The 20,519-nt window shown below is 33.0% G+C and overlaps 11 protein-coding genes across 11 annotated transcripts; 4 read left to right on the plus strand and 7 right to left on the minus strand.

The window, feature by feature from the left end:
* Nucleotides 1–705: 705 nt before the first annotated feature.
* On the plus strand, nt 706–1,407 carry DFA_04454 (uncharacterized protein; the record flags this gene model as incomplete). The annotated part of the gene is made up of 1 exon (XM_004360130.1): nt 706–1,407. The coding sequence occupies one exon, from the start codon at nt 706–708 to the stop codon at nt 1,405–1,407; it is 702 nt and encodes a 233-aa protein (XP_004360187.1).
* A 190-nt stretch (nt 1,408–1,597) lies between these two features.
* On the plus strand, nt 1,598–2,604 carry alrE (aldo-keto reductase; the record flags this gene model as incomplete). Its single annotated transcript, XM_004360131.1, has 2 exons — nt 1,598–1,718; nt 1,790–2,604. 2 exons carry the CDS (start codon nt 1,598–1,600, stop codon nt 2,602–2,604), a joined length of 936 nt encoding a protein of 311 aa, XP_004360188.1.
* A 58-nt stretch (nt 2,605–2,662) lies between these two features.
* Nucleotides 2,663–2,883, minus strand: DFA_04456 (uncharacterized protein; the record flags this gene model as incomplete). The annotated part of the gene is made up of 2 exons (XM_004360132.1): nt 2,663–2,689; nt 2,719–2,883. The coding sequence occupies 2 exons, from the start codon at nt 2,881–2,883 to the stop codon at nt 2,663–2,665; spliced, it is 192 nt and encodes a 63-aa protein (XP_004360189.1).
* Nucleotides 2,884–3,033: 150 nt separating this feature from the next.
* prp18 (putative RNA splicing factor) lies at nt 3,034–4,249 on the plus strand (the record flags this gene model as incomplete). The annotated part of the gene is made up of 3 exons (XM_004360133.1): nt 3,034–3,327; nt 3,412–4,057; nt 4,143–4,249. The coding sequence occupies 3 exons, from the start codon at nt 3,034–3,036 to the stop codon at nt 4,247–4,249; spliced, it is 1,047 nt and encodes a 348-aa protein (XP_004360190.1).
* A 267-nt stretch (nt 4,250–4,516) lies between these two features.
* On the minus strand, nt 4,517–5,656 carry DFA_04458 (uncharacterized protein; the record flags this gene model as incomplete). Its single annotated transcript, XM_004360134.1, has 1 exon — nt 4,517–5,656. One exon carries the CDS (start codon nt 5,654–5,656, stop codon nt 4,517–4,519), a length of 1,140 nt encoding a protein of 379 aa, XP_004360191.1.
* Nucleotides 5,657–5,891: 235 nt separating this feature from the next.
* On the plus strand, nt 5,892–8,418 carry vps52C (Vps52 / Sac2 family protein; the record flags this gene model as incomplete). The annotated part of the gene is made up of 4 exons (XM_004360135.1): nt 5,892–6,147; nt 6,218–6,461; nt 6,538–7,336; nt 7,402–8,418. The coding sequence occupies 4 exons, from the start codon at nt 5,892–5,894 to the stop codon at nt 8,416–8,418; spliced, it is 2,316 nt and encodes a 771-aa protein (XP_004360192.1).
* Nucleotides 8,419–9,293: 875 nt separating this feature from the next.
* On the minus strand, nt 9,294–10,175 carry DFA_04460 (uncharacterized protein; the record flags this gene model as incomplete). The annotated part of the gene is made up of 1 exon (XM_004360136.1): nt 9,294–10,175. The coding sequence occupies one exon, from the start codon at nt 10,173–10,175 to the stop codon at nt 9,294–9,296; it is 882 nt and encodes a 293-aa protein (XP_004360193.1).
* Nucleotides 10,176–10,295: 120 nt separating this feature from the next.
* On the minus strand, nt 10,296–11,224 carry DFA_04461 (uncharacterized protein; the record flags this gene model as incomplete). The annotated part of the gene is made up of 2 exons (XM_004360137.1): nt 10,296–10,330; nt 10,657–11,224. The coding sequence occupies 2 exons, from the start codon at nt 11,222–11,224 to the stop codon at nt 10,296–10,298; spliced, it is 603 nt and encodes a 200-aa protein (XP_004360194.1).
* A 266-nt stretch (nt 11,225–11,490) lies between these two features.
* Nucleotides 11,491–14,931, minus strand: gxcF (pleckstrin domain-containing protein; the record flags this gene model as incomplete). Its single annotated transcript, XM_004360138.1, has 4 exons — nt 11,491–12,347; nt 12,438–12,591; nt 12,686–12,889; nt 12,964–14,931. The coding sequence occupies 4 exons, from the start codon at nt 14,929–14,931 to the stop codon at nt 11,491–11,493; spliced, it is 3,183 nt and encodes a 1,060-aa protein (XP_004360195.1).
* A 73-nt stretch (nt 14,932–15,004) lies between these two features.
* Nucleotides 15,005–18,399, minus strand: pckA (phosphoenolpyruvate carboxykinase; the record flags this gene model as incomplete). Its single annotated transcript, XM_004360139.1, has 6 exons — nt 15,005–15,017; nt 15,877–15,900; nt 16,421–16,844; nt 17,175–17,418; nt 17,496–18,034; nt 18,291–18,399. The coding sequence occupies 6 exons, from the start codon at nt 18,397–18,399 to the stop codon at nt 15,005–15,007; spliced, it is 1,353 nt and encodes a 450-aa protein (XP_004360196.1).
* An 870-nt stretch (nt 18,400–19,269) lies between these two features.
* DFA_04464 (uncharacterized protein) lies at nt 19,270–19,874 on the minus strand (the record flags this gene model as incomplete). The annotated part of the gene is made up of 2 exons (XM_004360140.1): nt 19,270–19,313; nt 19,760–19,874. The coding sequence occupies 2 exons, from the start codon at nt 19,872–19,874 to the stop codon at nt 19,270–19,272; spliced, it is 159 nt and encodes a 52-aa protein (XP_004360197.1).
* Between the last annotated feature and the right edge of the window lie 645 nt (nt 19,875–20,519).

Below are 20,519 nucleotides of genomic sequence, written 5' to 3' on the forward strand. Positions count from 1 at the left end.
CAACACAAACAACCCAAACCCACAAAACGAAACTCGATCCAAAACTGATCGAAAAAGAAAAGGTATCCATTCTTCTTGTTTTGGATGGACCTCACGAGAGCCCTCCCTTCTTGAAAGAATTCACGGTGCCACTTTTCAAAACCTCCCGCACAACCCATGAAAATAATGCAAGATAATATTGATTCATAAAGTAAAGTAGCTGTAGTAGACATATATATATTTATATTTGTTAAATATTAGAAGTAGTAGTAGTAGTAACTGTTCATTATTAGAAAGATTTTTGTCTGTCAAAAAAACACACAAAGTTAGTTGTGTTTGTTTGAAAGGTTCAAAAAAGAATTCAATTCAATCGAAAAAGGTTGATTGATGGGTTTTTTTCAAAGTACAGAGGTATGAATTCAAAGTAAATTTAGAGTGTGTTGAACCATCCTAACCTCTATGTTGTATACGTAAACATACATTCGTTTTACAAATAATAAATATATATCATAATAATAATCAATATTAATATATTATTATTTTATTTATTATTCATACCACAAACCCATTTATATATATATATCATGGCTAACAACAACTAGCAGGGAGTTAAGTATTAAAACAACAACACAACACAACAATCACAACAACAATCATTAATTACAATTTACAATTTTACAATTTACAATTGAACCAAAATCTATTTATTTAATTTTTCTAAAAGAGATGGACAATAATAATAAGAAATCAATTATTATAAGTTTAGATAATGAACAATTATCTTTTTTACATACGAATAAACAAAAAATATGTATTGTTAGAAATTTAATGGACAAGACTATGGGTAATACTATTTGGGCTGCATTTCAACCATTCCAACATAATGTAATCGAGTGGAAAGACCAATCATTTGGCCTGTTTGCTTCCTCTGAACTACACAATGTGGCGTCAAGACCAAAAGGACCAATTCCAAAGGACTGTGTAGAAGATACTGCCTATAGTCACTTACTGTACACTTTTAATCAAGGCGCCTTTACAAGATCATTCTTGACACAAGATCCAAAGGAAACACAAAGACTCAATAATCCATCGTCACCCAAAACCTATACCATTGTCAACAAGAGTGGTGGTTTAGAAACATTTGGACTATTCCAAACTTTTGAAGTATCCATTAACAACAAACGATTCGAACGTGTCCAGTTGGATGCTCAAACTGTCGGTAATGAAGAAACCATCAAATTCCAAGTTCAACCACTCCCAACATTCTTTATCTTTATCGGTCCTGATACCATTCAAGCTGGTGATCATATCCCTACACTCCCAAGTGATGGCAGTCATTCCCCTTTTAAACTATCATTTGATACTTCCCATACCCAATCAAAAAAAGTATCATATGATTCAAATACAAAAGAATTTTATTTATCCTAAGATAAATATAATATAATAATACAACCCACACTCAATTATATACTATAAATAAAACTTTTCTTTGATTGGTTCATTCTTTTTAAAAAAAATATTTGATTGACCACCCCCTCCCCAATCAAAATTAAAATACACTATCTAAATGAATCATTGTCATTATAATTTATGTCATAAAGATAGATAAATAGATAGGATGGAAAAAAGAAGATTAGGAAAAACAAATATAGAAGTATCATCGATTAGTTATGGAGGGTCACCTTTGGGAGGAGTTTATGGAGATAATGATATAGCTTCTCAAATTGATTCAGTTCAATGTATGTAATGTTAGAACAAAAAGATTAAAGAGATAATAATATTAAATAATCTTTTTAATTTATTTGTTTAGATGCAATATCAAAAGGTATAAATTTTATTGATACATCACCATATTATGGTAGCAAGTTATCAGAGACTGTGTTGGGAGATGCATTAAAAGGTGTGCCTAGAGACAAGTATTATTTGGGTACAAAGGTTGGTCGATATGGATTGAGTGATTTCAACTTTTCGTATGATACTATAATTGCATCGGTCAAGGAGAGTATGCAAAGAATGGGTGTTGACTATTTGGATGTTGTACAGTGTCATGACATTGAATTTGGTGATTTGGGTCAAGTGATCAACGAGTCTATCCCAGCACTACTGAAATTAAAATCAGATGGATTGGTTAGACACATTGGAGTGACTGGATACCCACTATCGGCCATAGAACGAGTGGTAGAAGCAAGAGGACCGTGTCTAGATGTCATTCTATCGTATTGTCATTACACGTTGAACGACTCGACATTGCAATCGAGTCTACCAGTATTCCAACAACACGATATCGGTGTCATCAACGCCTCGTTTCTTAATATGGGTATGTTGACAAATCGTGGTCCACCTGCATGGCATCCAGCACCTGACAAACTAAAACAAAAGTGTGTCGAAGCAGCCGAGTTGTGCAAGAGTCGTGGATCAGACATTTCAAAGTTGGCACTACAATTTGCAACCATGAATCCATCAATACACACCAATCTAGTTGGTATGCCTTGTCGTCAACAAGTCGACTTGAACCTTGAAACATTATCACAACCAATCGATGATCAACTCCTACAAGATGTCCTTGAACTATTCAAACCTCTTAAAGATTTAATTTGGACATCTGGTAAACCTGAAAATAACTAATACATAATAATAAATACATTACTTATCATTATTATTATTATTATTATTATTATTTCTATCAATCTTTTGTTGTTCTTGTTGATTTCTAAATGCATCAATATGATTCTCTAATACACCTTTATATTTTGGTCTTATTTGTTGTTGACGTTGATTTCTATTATTATTATTCTTATTCTTTTGATTTGATTGATTACTATTATTGTTATTATTTGATTGATCTTTTGAAGGTAATACTACCCATTCATCATTATCATTATTATTATTATTGTTATTATCCATTATTGCTAAAGTATTTATCTCTTTTTGAAAATGATAGAGTAAAAAAATGAAAATAAAACGAATGAAGTTGTTTGACAAAGAGAGCAGAGTTTAGATGTTTTATTATTATTATTCTTTTAATTTAGTGTACATATATATATATTTTTAATAATGAATTCATTAAAAGAACAATTAGAAAAGAAAAGAAAAGAAGTACAAGCTTTAAAAGAAAAGAAGGAAGGTGGAGCAGGAGGATCGGGATCATCATCATCATCATTACAACCAGCACAAAAGAAATACAAGACAAGAGGTGAAATTGAAAGAGAGGAAAGAGAGAAAAAGGAAGATGAAAAGAGGAAAAAAGAACAAGAGATATTAGAAAAGAGGAAAAAGGAACAAGAAGAAGAACAAAGAATAGAAAAGGAAAAACAAGATAAAGAAAAAGAAAAACAAAATGATCAAGATGTATGTATACACTAAACAAACAAAAGTATACTTGTTTATAAGTACTGATTACTTTTGTTTGATTTCATTTCTTTGACCGTTTAGTTTATATTACCAAAAAGTTTAATTATTAAAAGATTAAGATTAAGAGGACACCCAATAACTTATTTTGGAGAGACTGATCAAGATCGAGCCGAAAGATTAAGATTGTTGGAAGAAAATGAACCTGTTGAATATCACCAAGGTGAGAATGATTTTGCAAAATTGCTTAAAGAGATTGACGACGATGGCGATGATGTACATGACGAAGATGGAAAAAAGAAGAAAAAGGATACCGATTATCTCGATCAAGACAATGAAGATGATTTAAAGGTCGAGGCAAAGAAATCAAAAGATGGCAATATTTATTACTTTCTATGGCGACTTCTTAAAGATTGGCAACAACATTTGGATGAACGTCCAGATGAAGAAAAAAAATCGAGACAGGGTAAACATGCAATGGCTATCTTTTATCAAGCCACAGCTCACATTAGACCATTGTTTGGACATCTCAAAGATAAAACACTACCACAAGAATTGTTGGATCATATCTATGAAATTTCAGAGTTTTGTAAACAAAGAGAATATGTAAAGGCAAATGATTCATATCTTCAAATGGCTATTGGAAATGCTGCATGGAGTCTTGGTGTAACCATGGTTGGTATTCATGCTCGTTCTGCTAGAGAAAAAATTAATTCAAATCAAATTGCTCGTATGTCTAAAAAAGAAAACAATCAAAAAGAATCCTTTAAAACAATACTAATCTATTATTATTATTATTAATATTATTATTATAGATGTAATGAATGATGAAACTAAAAGAAAATATATTCAAGCTGTAAAGAGATTAATCACATTTTGTCAAAAGAAGTATCCCAACAACCCATCAAAATGTGTTGGATAAAGATAGACAAGATAAATATAATATTGAGATAGTAACAATATTATAATGGAATGTTTAAATCACTTGTTTGTATGTTCACAACTACATGTACTAAAAATGAAACACACAAAGAAAGATTATATATTATATTATATATTTTTCAAAAAGAGATTAACTGGATGGATCAAAACGAATGATTCAAGACTGGTCTGAAATGTGTAAAATAAAGAGAACAAGAGAACAAAAGAAGAAAGAAGAAGAAATATATTTTATACTTTTGGTTTGGATTTATTTAATTAAATGTTTATCTTTAATATCATTAATTGTTTCTAGTAGACCTGTTTTAGCTTCTGCAGGTGATTCAAATGGACGATCAAATGGTACACGAATATCAAACCATTCATCGATACCTTTACGTTTGGCAATGGTATTGAAACCGGCACTATCAACAAAATAGACAAATGATTCGTCGATGGGAACATCACCATATTGCTCGCAAATGACACTGATGGCATCGATATGCTTGTCGTTGATGGTTTCGATGATTTCACGACTTTCGACACACACTGCATCGGGTGTAGCTTGTTTGAATTTTTCTAGATCGATACGAGACGTACCTTGTCTTTCGTAGTGGTATAGATCAGACATGGTGATAGTATAGATATCGTGTGTACTACTATTGAGCATTGATTTTCCACCTGGATGACGTTCCAAGTATTTTTGTTTAGCTAGTTTACATTCGTCGCTATCGTCGACCAATCTCTTTACACGTCCACTGAAATTAACACGTGACAGTCCGTATTGAGCGGGTGGACGATTACGTGGTGTCAATGGGTAGACTACCAACGACACCTTGCCAAAATGTTTAAAGTGGCCGACATGAGGATCGTCCTTTTTCAACGACACGACCACTACCACGTCACCTTTATCCGACCCATCACCAAGCACTGCGTATGGCACGATGCTGCCATAGACAGGTGAGCTATTTTCCGATTCCATCTTGGCCAACATATTGACCGATGACATGGTACCAGACTTTCGCATCATCAACAATGATTTACAAAACTCTACTTTACTCAAAGGTGATACACTCGGTCCTTCCTTTTTACCTGTATCACCTTCATATTTTGGTATTTCTCCTCCATACATATCTAAATATTTATCTCCTGTTCCTTTTGGTATTTCTGGTTTAACTTTAGTTGTAGTAGCGGTAGTAGTATTATTATTATTCTTTGATGAAGATGATGATGAAGATGAAGATGTTGAATAATACTTTGATGTTGATGACCATGATGATTGTTTATAAAAGGTTGAATAACAACCAGCAGTAGTAGTAGTTGTCTTTACAATATGATTGTTTGTTGTTCTTTGTAATAATACATTATGTCGATTTGTATTTTGTATAATTGATTGAAAGATTCTATTCATTTCTTTCTTTTTATTAATGTTTGTACAAATATAACAAGTAATTCAAGTATCATCATGATTCGTCTGCAATGAGCTGTAATCTATTTTTTTATTTTTTTTTACTTTTGAAACAAATTAGTATCTCTCACCGTTTTCACCTTTGTTCACTAGTCTTTACTCCTATATTATATCTCTATATTGTTTATAAATATATATTAGAGAGAAACATTTCTCTTTTATAGATAGAGAGAGAGAGATGTTTACACCACCATCATTTATGAAACAAAAATCAAAGGCATTGATGATCAATCTTGCCAAACCATTAGCAGAAGCAGATGATATGGGAGAGTTGGATATTACAAGTATACTGCGTAGTGATATAGATGGAGATATTAGTATACAAGATCAAGAAACTATAAAAGATGCTCTGAAAAAGGGAATCGATCTACGTCAATACTCTAAACAAGTTGAAGATGAATTAAATACATTAGATAAAGAAACTATTTCTGATTGTAAATATAGATAGATAGATAGATATAGATATAGAGATAGATATTAATGATTGAATATTGTATTCTTAAGACTTTTTAGAAAGAGATGAATTTTTGGAACTTTATAATCATGTTGAAGTAGTTGATGGAGTATTGGCAAGTTTAGAAAAGATGTTAAACGACTATTACAATGAATTGAAAAGTGTTGGATCAGAGATGAGCTCACTTCAAGAACGTTCAATGACGATGAACTATAAATTAAATAATAGAAAGTTGACAAAGGAAAAGTTATATGAATTTATTGATGTTATTACCATTTCTCCTGAATTCTCAAAGTAACTATTTAGAAAAAATAATTGAAAACTACACTTAATTATTTATTAATATATGTTTGTTTCTTTTTCATTTTAGTAAACTATTAAGAGATAATATAAATGAAGAATATATAAGTTGTTTATCAAAATTGGATACAAAGATAACATTGTTTGATGATTACAAAAAGATATCACCGACTATATGCACAAGCAATGAACCTCAGTTGAGTAAATTGACGGTGGCATCGATCCAAAAGATCCAAAAATTCCTTAGAGACACATTGTCCAACTTTAAGAAACTGTCGGATCGACGACACACACAAAACCAATTGGCAAAAATGTCGTACCTCTTCCAATTCCTCTTCAAGTACTCTACTTATATTGCATCGGAAGTCATCAATACCTATGTCGAGAATAGTGATAAATACTTTACAACCTACTACAAAAACTATTCAAACTCGTTGCTCAAGATGCAAGAGGATGCACCGACCAAGGCCGACCTCATTGGTATTGGGACAAACAAGTTAAAGACATTATTTGGTGGGTCCAACTCGGCCAAGGAAAAGGAACGTGATCGTTCCACTGTATCAAATAACCTTCTCAACAGCTCGGCCACCGCCAACAGCAAGCGTGGTGTCGACATGCTCTCCAACGAAGTGTTGGAAGCTCCAGTCATTGAACCACCTGCTTCTGCATCGTTTTTCGAAACCAACTTTTCACCAACCTCCTCTTCCAACCTTCCAACCATCAAGTATCCATTTGAACAAATCTATCGCTCTCTAGTCTTCTTTTTAATGGATATCACAATTTCTGAAACTAAATTTGTTTCTGAATTCTTTCTTGGTGGTGAAGATATGATTCAATCAATTTTTATTAAACCAATTAATCTTTTAATTGTATGAAATAGAAAAAAAGAAATAGAAAAATAGAAAAAGATTATTTTACTTACTTATTTATTTAGGAAACAACTGAAACTTATTTAACAAATAATTATGATATAGTTAATATAATATTAATGATTGGAATGTTGTATAAATATAGAAAATATATGGTTGAAAAGGATATTGGAGTATTGAATAATATGTTTGATAAATTATTGTCAATGTCAATGGCGAGATTTAGCAAGGTGTTGGAGATGATTATGGAAAGTATTCGATCGCTTTCGATGAAGGATCTAAAGCCAATTAACCATTTACAGCCACACTATCTAATGCGTAGATATGCAGACTATTTGGTTGCCTTGTACAGCGTGCAACCATTTATCCCCACCGAATCACAACAATTTGTGTCGCGTTGTGCAGGTTTATTGCGCGACAGTTTGGAACAACTCTTGGCTCGTATGGGTGATGAAATTGCTGAAAAGGACAAATCCTCGGGCTCCAATAAATCACCACCACTCACTGGCAAGGTTCGTGACCAAGTCGTCAAGAAAACACCCAACCAAACCATTCTGACAGCCAACAACTATGGCTTGATTCTACAGGCAATGGCTGAACACGGTGCACCCGAAGAAGACACGTCGGTGCAACAGATCCAAGCTGCCATGGCCAGAACCATCCAGCGATACGTCGAGGATCAGTTGGCCGAGCTTAAATACTTTACACCCATGTTTGCATTTACCAATGAATGGGCACCGCTTGTTGAATCCAACGTCAAGATTAGTCTCGACCAAAACCCATCGTTTAACGGGCAGGTCGTCGAGTCGATCCTATCGAGCTTCAAAGCCAATTGGGAAAGTGTATGCGCCAACGTCAAGGCAAACTCTGCCAAGTACTTTGAACACTGTCCATTGGCCCGTGCCATCTCGTTTGACGTTCTCCTTGAAATCCTCTACACCAACTATCGTCAAATGATCATCATTGTCAACAAACATTTCCCAACCCTCCAACAATCCCCTCATTATAAACCTATCCAAATCGTTACCGACATGAGATCAATGAATTCTAATCTTACTCTAGATGATATTCCTTTGGTCTAAAAGAAGAAATAATAATAAAACAAGAATAATAATAATATTTTTTAATATTTAGATTTATTAATTAATGTACTAAATATTGATTATCAAATATGTGAATGATACCAAGTACCTATCACCTACACAATCCAATATTAATTCTTCCTTTTTGAATAATATATTATTTATTTTTATAATTTGAATCCTTTTAGAACAAATGAAACGGATTCATAGGTTGTAGGGAAAACGACATTAAATTATTCAAATAAATTCCAGATTAATATTTGTCCAAGGTTTCAAACTTGTACCATTAAAAACCTCATTTTTATTTGTTCAAGTATAGGTTCTACTTCTCCTTCGAATGTCTTGATCTGATAAGAATCTTCCAAAAGTATTGATAAACATGACCATCTCGCAAAACATAGTTTTCTCCAAAAATCATCATTCTGAAAGATATGATTCCATGTCTTGCAAACTAAAATATATGGGAATGATAACATGTATTTATCACAACCTACACACTCTAATATAATCTCTTTAATAATTATATTTGAAAATGTTGTCATTCTATTTCTACGATACAAAGAATTAAAGTTTATAAAATTAGTTTTCTAGTTTTGAAATTCAATTTTTTTTTCTATATATTATTTGAATCATCATTATACTAATCAGATGGATTCTATTTAATATTCTATCATAAATTGATTATTAAATATATTTAATCTATTATATTCATTTATTTTCCTATTTCTTGGTAGCATGATAATTCTAAATACATCGTGTAGCTCGACCAATGAAGACTTGTACTCAACCTCTTAATTGGAACTAAAAGATTTACAATAAACAAGTAGGTCATAATATTAAACTTTACCAAAAATATTTTATTATTTATTAAATTATTAAAAACAATCTTGTAAATAACAACTAACAAATACATCAAATCCATGAGCTTCAAGTTCTTTTGTTCTTGGTACCATGATTTTAGCGAATAAACTTTGGAGGTCTTCCATGGTGGACTCGAAACCAATTTCTTTTTGAACAGACTCCCAAAAATCAGGAATACTATGATTCTTGTCGGAATCGTAAATACATGATCCAACTTTAATGTGTCCAGATGTTTTGTCAGAGTCTTGATTATAGTCCTCAAACTGATAGCTAAATTTTACACACTTTCCAGAAAAATCCATAAAACTTCCATTACAATCCAAGAAATATTCATGTGTATGTTTCATTTGTCGATCAATTTCCCTAATTGATTCGTAACAAACAGATTCTAAAAGAAACAAATTCATTGTTTCTTGTCTATTTCTATAATCATCCAAAATACTCTCATCAAGAGGTGCCATTTGCTTTACAATTCCTATTGAATGTAACATTTCTTCAAGTCCCTGATCATTTTTGAGATAAAAGGGAATATACCCATTCTTTATGAATCTGAGATGAGCAGATCTATTATATCTGAATTTGAAAAGATCTTTCCAACAATTGACATCAATTCCTAAAAAGTGGAAACTTGATCCATAATAGGCATCATATTCAGAGCCGAACCAACTTTTATACTTGTTAGAATTACCACCATAAGTTTCAATTTGATAATCTTCTGGTAGGATAGATAAACTTGACCATCTTTCAAAACATAGTTTTCTCCAAAAGTCATCATTTTGAATGATTTGATTCCATGTCTTGCAAACAAAAGGAAATGGGAATGATAACAAGTATCTATCACCACCTACACAATCTAATATAATCTCTTTAATAATTAAATTTGAAAATGTAGTCATTATTATTACTATTTTTATTTGTATAAAACTATAAATGATTAAAGTTCTTTTCAATAATTTTATAGTTCTCTGGGTAATCTTTTTTTTTTTTTGAGAAAATTTATTTATTTTTTCATTATTTTAGAAACAAATTAAATGGGACTCTAAACCCTCATCTATAAATTATAATTTTATTATTTATTTAGTCTATTCATTACAAAAAAACATTTAAACCAGTGTAAAATTATTATTTTTTTTTATTATGGATAACTACAAGATTTAAATCTGGTTGATGAACACTAAAATATTTACTCTTCCATCTACAAATATAATTTATTTTTTTAGTTGATTACTGATCATCAGGCAAATAAACATCTATCCACATTTTAAAACAATAGTGTTTACAATATGCTACAGATGTATTTATCCTCTTCTATTTGTTTAAACCCTAGTTCTTTTTCAACATTTTTCCAAAAATTCAATACAGATATATCATTATTACCTGTATTTTGGGAATCCATTGAAAAGGAACCAATTTTAATCTCCTCCCAGGAATCAGAAATGAAATGAAATTGGAATTTGATTTTCTTTCTAGAAAGGGACATTAGATATCCATCAACCAAGTATTGGCCATTATTTTCATCATTGTATAGTGAAATGAGACTGTATACAACAGACTCTAATAAATATACTTCCTCTTTACTTTTTTCTTTTCTGTAGTCATCCAATCTTTTTTCATCCAATACTTTCATTGTCTTGACCAAGTTGATTTGATTTTCTCTACTGTCTTCCCATTGTTCAAGGTAGTCGAAACAAACAGGTAAAATCTCTTCTTTTAGAACCCTTAGATGATAGGTTCTATTGTATCTTGATTTGAATAGATTGTTCCATGCATCTATTTTAAAGCAATCCTTTTCCAACAAATCGACAACCTCTGAAAACCCTGTCTTTATAAAACGTTGTATCTGGTATTGAATGAGCTTCACTCTTTTTGATTTTGTATTCATATGGTAGAATTGATAAACTTTTCCATCTTGCAAGACATAGTTGTTTCCAAAACTGATCATCATTTCTAAAAAGTTGATACCAACTCTTGCACACTAAAAGAAAGGGGAATGATAACATGTATCTATCACCCCCTACACACTCTATAATAATTTGTTTAAAAAGTATTAAAGATAACATGAACAAATAAACATTGTAAAATATATTAAAAAGTAAAGTAAATAATAATAATAATAACCAAAAAAACATTTATAATATTCCAAATTTTGATTATAATAAATTATTAATATTTGACCTTTTGGGAAAGGGATGAGATATTATTTAACCTTGTTTATTTTTTCTTTTTTATGGACAAAGAAGGATCGGAAGCAATTTTTGGTAAAAAAGGAGGAGGTGCATCAAAGAGTGAGGGTGTGACAGTACCTCTACGTTTTGAATCTTTTGAACTATGCTTGTTCTTTGGGTTATTGACTGGCATTGTTTTAAATCCATTGCTACCACCAAAAGACGACGACGAGGAGGAGGAGGAGGAGTCATTACCAGTACTTAAACTAGCACCCATATTACCACTACTACTAATAAATGGAAACCCTTTCATGGTGGATGATCCACCACTACCACCAATCATCATTGAATCTCTACCTCTAGAGATGGTTGGTGACAGAATGATTGGTGATGATGGGTCATTACTGTATTTTTGATGGTTGAGCATGAGGATCTGTGAGAGGAGAACTGCTGGGTCATTGGGATCGAGTGATATGAGTTTAGACCCAGACAGATTATCCTCTTCCATGTTGGTCAGCCCTCTGCTTTTTAGTCGTTCAATGTGTGCCTTGTTGTCTTTGATGAGTTGGTCGACGATACTATGTGTCTGGTCACGTTCCACCTCGCTCTCTAGCAATATTTCAAGTGAAATAGCTGCATCTTCTCCATTAAATCCAGACAATATTATAGACCGACTATTGATTGGTCCACTAGGCAATGAAGAAATGATTTTAGTCGAATGGAATGGTAAATTAAAAGAGAATTGGTATTTTTTGGAAAACGATGATATCTTTGTAAAAACGGCGCAATCATTAAATATAAATAAATATCGATTATGATAATCATCTTTACCAACTTCTCTCATTTTTACCATTGTCTCTTTTAATATTTTTCTTGTTGATTCTAAAATTTGAAATGGTACTCCTAAAAAAAAAAAAATAGAAAATTAAATAAAATAAATAAATAAATAAATAAAATAGAAATATATATCTTTTTCTTTTGTTTGTTTCATACCTTCAACTTGATTTTGAATTTCTAATAATCTTTGATTATCATCTTGAATCTTTTGTTGATAATTGATATGACTTGCTACTTCTACCAATTTATTATAAACTTTTTCCAATTGTGGATAATCTGGATTCGTTTTTAATGTATTTTTCATTAATTCCTAAAATAAATAAAAAAATAATGAAATATTAATATTTTAATATTCTTCCTCTACTTCTACTTCTTCTTTTTCTTTTTCTTCTTTGATTTCATACATTAAAAAATAAAGGGTATTTACAAATTCTTTGGATTGGTTTAATTAAATAATCTTGAATTTTTAAACCTCTTGATTGAGGATGATTCATAATCTCTAACAAGAATTGATTAAATTGAGGACTTGATTTACTCAATTCATCAATCAATTCCAATGATTTTAAATGATGAGTACAATATTGTGAATACATTTTTAAAAATTCAGTCTAAATTTATAAATAATAGAAAATATATAAGTAAAGGATTAGAGGTCAAGTGAGTGATAATAATTATATCTTACCAATTTTGTAAAAACTATAACAGTATTATGTAAATTTGGTTTACCCAAACCAGGAGCCTTTAAATCATTGATTAAAGTTTTACTTATATTCTTGATAATCTCTATATTTGAAAACAAACCAAATAATATGGTTTTGTCGAATCCTCTTGTTTTTAAAACTTCAAACATTTCCTTGATCATAAATTCTAAATCTCGTTCATAGTCTACCTCTGTTGCCAACAGTTCATTTAATTTGTTTTGTTGTCTCTCTTGCATTGCTTGATCTGCAGAACCTGCCACTACAGGTTGTTGTGGCATTAGGAATAAACTATCCAATGAAGATGTTGATTTGGTTTGAGGTATCGTGGATATCATTGTTGGTGTTGAAAGTTGTGGTGGTGGTGTAGTTCTATCAAATTTTGTTGTAGGAAGCAAAGCTGATGCTCCTCCAGTCGTCAAAGAAGCTCCAATCGATGGATTTGTTGGCATTGCAAGTGATGATATTATTGGCATTGTTTCATATTCATATTCATCTTGTTGTTCTTGTTCTTGTTGTTCCGGATCTATTGGTTGTTGTTGTCTAATAGATTGTGCAACAGAAGGAGATGAAAGAGATGACAATTTTGTCGGTATTGGTTGTGGTTGTGGTGGTCTAATTGGCAAAGCTCTCCCTTGATTTGGATTCTCTTTGCTCAATTGAATATTAGTTGTTGATTTTCTTGAAATTGATGATGATGATGATGACGATGATGTTGACAACGCAGAAGATAAAGGTATAGAATTAATTGTATGATAACCTAAACTATATGAACTACGAGGAGGAGGGACTGGTCTATTGGCCTTTGGTGATGTATAGATTGTTTCCGTCTCGATGGGGATATTAGTGACAATGGGGTTGTTGAGCTCGTCGGTGGTCTGTTGTAACTTGGCAATTTGTTGAACTGCATGCAGTGGAGATGAAAATGTGGTTGAATGATGGTGTTGGATGATGACAGAGGGTGGTCGTTGGACAGTCGCCTCGTGTGATTGTAAGTCCAATTGTGACATGGAGGTGGAGATGGAAGTTGGTTGTGGTGGTGTTGGTGTAAGCACCTCTGCCGACTTTTGTCGCATATGTTGTATTGACACTTGTCCATTATTATGATTATTATTATTATTATTGGGTAGTGTTGATGTTGTTGGTAGTGTCAGACTACTTCGACTGTTTCGTTTGGACAGACTGAGCGGACTCCCACTAAACGAGTCTTGTACTTCCTTGTGCTTTGCCTCATGCTCTGAAAAGAATTTAATCCTATTGGCAATCAATGTTGATGGTGTCGATTTACTTGGTGTCCTTGAATGATTTGATACATTATTATTATTCTTTAAAGGTGTTATATTATTATTATTATTATTTACATTTGATGAATAATCTAAATTCTCTTCACTTTGTGATAGAGTAGTATTACTACTAGTATTACTAGTATTACTAGTATTACTACTACTACTACTACGACTACTTTTTGTTTGATGTACTAGAGGAGGAGAGGATGGTGATGATTGTATTGGTGTTGATAGATATGATGAAGAGTTTGAATTTTGTCCATTATTATTATTATTATGACTATTATTTAAACCATTACTGTTATTATTATTGCTGTTGTACAAAGATAGTGTAGATGACGACGATGAAGTTGACGACGATGATGAATAAATAGAATTTGAATTAGCATGATTTGCCAATTTGTTTGTGACGTCGACTGCAAAAGCATTTAATTTCGGTGATGATGAATTGGGAGTTGTCGAACTTGAACTAGCCATATTTGATTTAATATGTTGTTGTTGTTGTTGATCAACATGTCCATTATTATTATTATTATTATTAATATAATCTAAATATGTTTTAGGGGGGAGTGGAGGAGGTGGACCAGTTGGTTTCCTAGTTGTTGTAGTAGTTCCATTTTGTTGTTGAAGTTGATTAATTAAATCACCAACTTTATTATTCACCATGGTTGATATCTCCAATCTAATCTCTTATCCGTTATCTATATCTATCTATATCTTGTCTATCTATTTATCTATATTAATTATTTGTCCTAATATTAATAATTAATCTATTTTTAAATATTAATATGAGAGTCTATGGTATAGGGTTGTTATTATTATTATAAAAAGTTGGTATATTCTAAAAAGTTAATATTGTTAATGCAACCAGTTTGGTATTACTGTTGCTCGTATGTATGTATGTGTAATTATAAAGAGAGAGAGTGAGTGAAACAACAAACAAACAAAAGAAAGGGATGAAGAATTTTAGTTGTAGTGGGAAACCATGGTTACTTCAAAAGGGGTACTTCAAAAGGTAAAAATAAATTTGACATATTATTATTTCCTTTTTTAAAACTCTCTCACTCTGTCTCTCCAATTGATTTTAAAAATTAATATTATTCGTCGTTTCTAAAACTTGGGGGTGTGATCTTTTGATTTAAATCAAAAGTGAACATACTATACTCTACTTCTATAGGTTGTTTGTTTTGTTTGGTTGTTGTTGTACAGATACGAATTCGATTTGATTTAATGTGATGTGATGTGATTGAGATGAAGTTAAATATCATTTACAATCAAAATTATGATTATTTAGTTGGTTTAATTTGATTGATTGATTGAAAGAGTGTCAGGTTTATGTTATTATTATTTTTTTTATTATTACTATTTTCAATATTTACTAGTATTCATCAATGATATCATTTTGAATTAATATAATAATAATTGTACGGATGTTGGATTGATTGTTGTTGAATTAAGGAAACTTCCATTCTTTTGAACAAGAAGAAGAATGGAGGGAAACAAGGGTAATTTAATTAATAAATAAATGTACATCTCCCCCCCATCACTGTTTTTATAATAATCATTTTGTTTTCAACACTGGAATTATCTGATTTATATATATATATACACAATTCTAACCCATCACGACGACTACTATAATTAAATATATATTCTTTTTTTTACCATTGTTAAATCTTGGGGGAATGAATGACAAATTAAAAAGATTCTACACAAATATTTATATATTGTAATTTTGATTTTGTTTTGGTGATGAGTTGGATAAAAATAATATTCCCTTCAAATGTTAATGAGCAAGATGATTAAATTTATCTGTTTCATCATTTGATTGATCTGAGTGTGTGTGGTTTAATTTAAATTGATTCAACACATCCAAAAATATACCCATGACACACGCACCGTTCCTGTGTCATTCAATTTAAATGATTGACAATTTTGATTGGATATATTTTTATTGTATTTATTTAAATTTTATATTATTATTATTATTATTATAATTGAGTTAGTGTTTTGTATGTATTTGTATGTATTTGTATACCCCCTTTTTTGTTTGTGATTTGCCCATTTGTTTTGTGATTTTTAAATAATTCTTAAACTCTCTTTTTAAAGTTGAGGACCAGCAGCCAAAACTTGTGGGGTAGCCTTTGATTGATACTTTTTAAAGTTTTCGATAAAGAGGGTGGCCAACTTGGTGACGGTGGCTTGGTACTTGGACTTGTCGACCCAGGTGGATGATGGCATGAGGATGTCGCTGGGAACGTTGGGACATGCGTTGGGGACGTGGAGACCAAAGACGTCCATCTTGGTGGTGGCTTGCTTGGCGAGCTCGCCGCTGTGGATGGCGTCGATGATGGCACGGGTGTATGCGAGACGGATACGCGAGCCAATGCCGTAGCTGCCACCGGTCCAGCCAGTGTTGACGAGCCATGCGGTGGCTTGGTGGGTACGCAACTTTTCGGCAAGCATCTCGGCGTACTTGGTTGGATGCCATACGATGAATGGCTCACCGTAGCACGATGAGAAGGCGGCGGTTGGCTCGGTGACACCGACCTCTGTGCCGGCGACCTTGGCAGTGTACCCTTGGATAAAGTGGTACATGACCTGCTCGGGAGTGAGCTTGGAGACGGGTGGCAACACACCAAAGGCGTCGCAGGTCAACATGATAATGTTGGTGGGGTGATGATTGGACATGGCTGGGAACTTGGTGTTGGGGATAAACTCGAGGGGGTATGCGCAACGGGTGTTTTCCGTGATGGTCGTGTCGTTGTAGTCGACCTTGCGACTGATCTGGTTGTAGACGACGTTCTCGAGCACGGCACCAAAGCGAATAGCATCGAAAATCTCTGGCTCCTTTTCGCGCGACAAATCGATGCACTTGGCATAGCAACCTCCCTCAATGTTAAACACACCCTCGTCGGTCCACACATGCTCATCGTCACCAATCAAATAACGTTGGGGATCGGCAGACAACGTAGTCTTGCCCGTGCCAGACAAACCAAAGAACAAAGTAACGTCTCCCTTTTTACCCTCATTACATGAACTATGCAATGGAAGTACTCCACGCTTTGGCATCAAATACATCATAATGGTTAAAACTCCCTTTTTCATCTCTCCAGCATATTGTGTTCCTAAAATAATCATCTCTCTCTTGGCCTAGAGAGAATCAAAAGAGAAGAGAGAGACTATTAACTACATTTTCTTTTCTTTTCTTTCTATTTCTTTTTACATACAAAATCAATTGAAACAGAGGTAGCACTACTCATACCCTTTGTAAAACGATTAGCGGGGAATTGACCGGCATTGTAGATGGTGTAATCTGGTTCACCAAAATCCTTGAGTTCTTCCTTGGTTGGACGAATCAACATGTTGTTCATAAAGAGAGCGTGGTAGGCACGTGCACAAATGACACGCACCTTGATACGGTACTTGGGATCCCAACCGGCAAAACCATCAATGACAAACAACTTGTCTTGCGTGTTGAGGTAATCGATAGCACGTTCACGATTGATCATAAACGATAGATCGTCGAGTGGAATGTTGACTGGACCCCACCAAATGTCACCCTCGGAGCTTGACTCTTGCACAATACGCTTGTCCTTTGGACAACGACCAGTCTTTGCACCGGAACGGGTGATCAAAGCACCGGTACTAGTAATAGCAGATCCAGTTTCAAAAGCCAATGCTTGTTCGTATAATACTGGTACTGGTGGATTATGGAAAATGTTGGTTGTATTGGTAATATGATCATCTAAATGTAAATGTTCAACATCTATAAAAGAATAGAGAAGAAAAAGGTAGAGAGTATTATATTATATTAGTGAAGTTCACACAACACAAAATTAAAAAATTAATTAAAATGAGATGAAACGCATAATGACAAAAAAAAAAAAAAAAAGAAAAAAAAAGAAAATGTGTTGGTAATATCTATCTATATAGACTCTCAAAGAGCTGAGCTCAGTAGTACTCATGTTAGAGAGAGGTGGAGTAGAGTAGAGTAGAGTGGAGTGTATAAATGAGTGACTTACCCAAAGAATCACCATGATGAGTATTGGTTGGTGAATGAGCGGATGGTGGAACATCAGCTGTAGATGATTGCAATGACTTTGTAATTGATTCTTTTACTGCTTGATTCATTTTTGTTTTTCTATATTTCTATTACTATTCTATAAAAAAAAAAGGTATAATAGTATAGTATAATAATAAAAATATTAATATTAATATTTATTTATTTAATATATATATAGAGAGAGACAAAAGTGATGAGAATGAATAGAATAGTAATTCGTGTGTAGCGAGGAAGATAGTTGTTGTAAAAGATTATTAATTGATTGGGGGGGGGAAAAATGTTGAAAAATTAATTTAATTTAAAAAATTGTAATTACAATTTGTTGTTGTTGTGGAAGCATGATGCATTCAAGAAGAAGAACATAGATAGAGAGAGAGAGAGAGAAAGAGGAGGAGAGAGATAACCAAGAACAACAAGCTTATAAGCAAGAGTTTAGTTTAATTTTTAAATTAAATGATATCAAGATATTTTGTCGTTGAAAATTACCTTTTTAGTTTAGTGGGCAAATATGATAGTATATAAAAAAACGTAAAGTATAGATAGAAATAGATATGGATATATATATATAGTTATCTATTCGTCGTCGTTGTGTATGTGTGTGATGATGATGACAAAGGTTGTCAAAAGAATGAGAACTTCTCTCAAAAGTCTGAAGCACAGAGAACAGCAGAGCTCTGCTGCACAGGAAATTTCGCGCGTTCAATTTCAAAACAAATAATAACAAAACAAATTTTTTGTTCGGTTTCGGAACTTGGGACACGGGTCACAATAATGGTTAATGATCGTTCGTCATCATCATTATCTATCTATGTCATAATCCGTATAGGTTGCTGTGTATAGAGCCTGGTGTTAGGGTTGGTTGTTACATGTAAAGGCCTTTATAGTACCGATATTTGTGTAGACATTGATCAACCGAACGATATGCGAAAGAGATATGATCAACTAAAGAATGAAGCTTTGAAACTAAACATGTATTCATCACCTAAAAAGAAAAAGAAGAAGATTAAATTATTCAACTATTATAATAATTGAATCAAACGCTATTATGTGGAACCTCTTTAACAAGGTTGTAAGGATGTGGTGGACATACTACAACAAACATAATGTAACCTAAAAATGACAACGATGACGAGTCATTGCTACTATAATAGAAACCGAACCAAACCCCTACGTCTAGAGATATGTGGGGGGCAAAGACAACAACGATGTGTTTTTTAAAAATAGGGATATCTTTGACAAAAAGATATTTCTATTCCCAGGTTCTCTCTCCACATCTTTTAAAAGATTGGTTGTTAATGTATCTATCTGGTTAGATAGAGATAAAAAAATTTTTCAGATGAATCATTTTATTGGTCTGTCTTGGAGATAAATATCAAAAGTTTACGACCAACTCGTCAATCGCGTCAGTTTTGTTTCGCCCCGTAAAACCATCATATTTAAGATCATTGACCGATCGTGAGAGATGACAACTAGTTGATTCAAAGTTAACATTGTTATCATAATCATTCATCTTTGCCCAGAGACGAGTCCTCTTCCTCCTCATTAATCTACAATTGTCTCTTTGCAAGATGTGGTGATTGGTGAGTACTGTTTAGGTGTGGGACACCAATTCGTTGAAGGTTGGGATATTTGAGCGAGTTTTTGGCTCTTGCGAAAAATTTACCCCATGACACGCACGAGTCGGCCTCTTTTCCGCATGCCATCAAAAATGCCCCAAAACCAAACGAAACACCATTAATTAATTAATTTAAGGACACAAACCGTTTTCTAACCCTAATTTGAGCCCCTCTCCCGCATAACAATGAATGACGCCTTAAACGTAACGTCTTTCTTGGATGAAACCACATCTGCGCTCAAAATAATCATCCATCTTGTTGTTGGGGATCTGATCCCCAACACCTCAAACCCACTAATCTAGTCTATCAAATGGAGAGCATCGTGTTTTCGTGAGTACCACCCTCCCCCTCGACGTCCTCATTGCTACCCCCCCACCCACATCATCCATTTGTGTGTCGTCTTTTGAATCTGTTTGAGCGTAAAAGCAAAAAGAGGAAGAGGAAGAGGAAGAGACGCAAACACAACTAATGATGAATGAATTGTGTTCTGTGTTTTATCCATCTCCTCCCATTCTTCATTAGTTGAACCCCCTTTTTTTATTCATCATAGATTAGATTCAGCGCTCCACCAC

Source organism: Cavenderia fasciculata, assembly GCF_000203815.1.
Source record: "Cavenderia fasciculata unplaced genomic scaffold Scf_Dfasci-G-o-33e01.r1-3, whole genome shotgun sequence".
In the NCBI taxonomy this organism is placed as follows: Eukaryota; Evosea; class Eumycetozoa; order Acytosteliales; family Cavenderiaceae; genus Cavenderia; species Cavenderia fasciculata.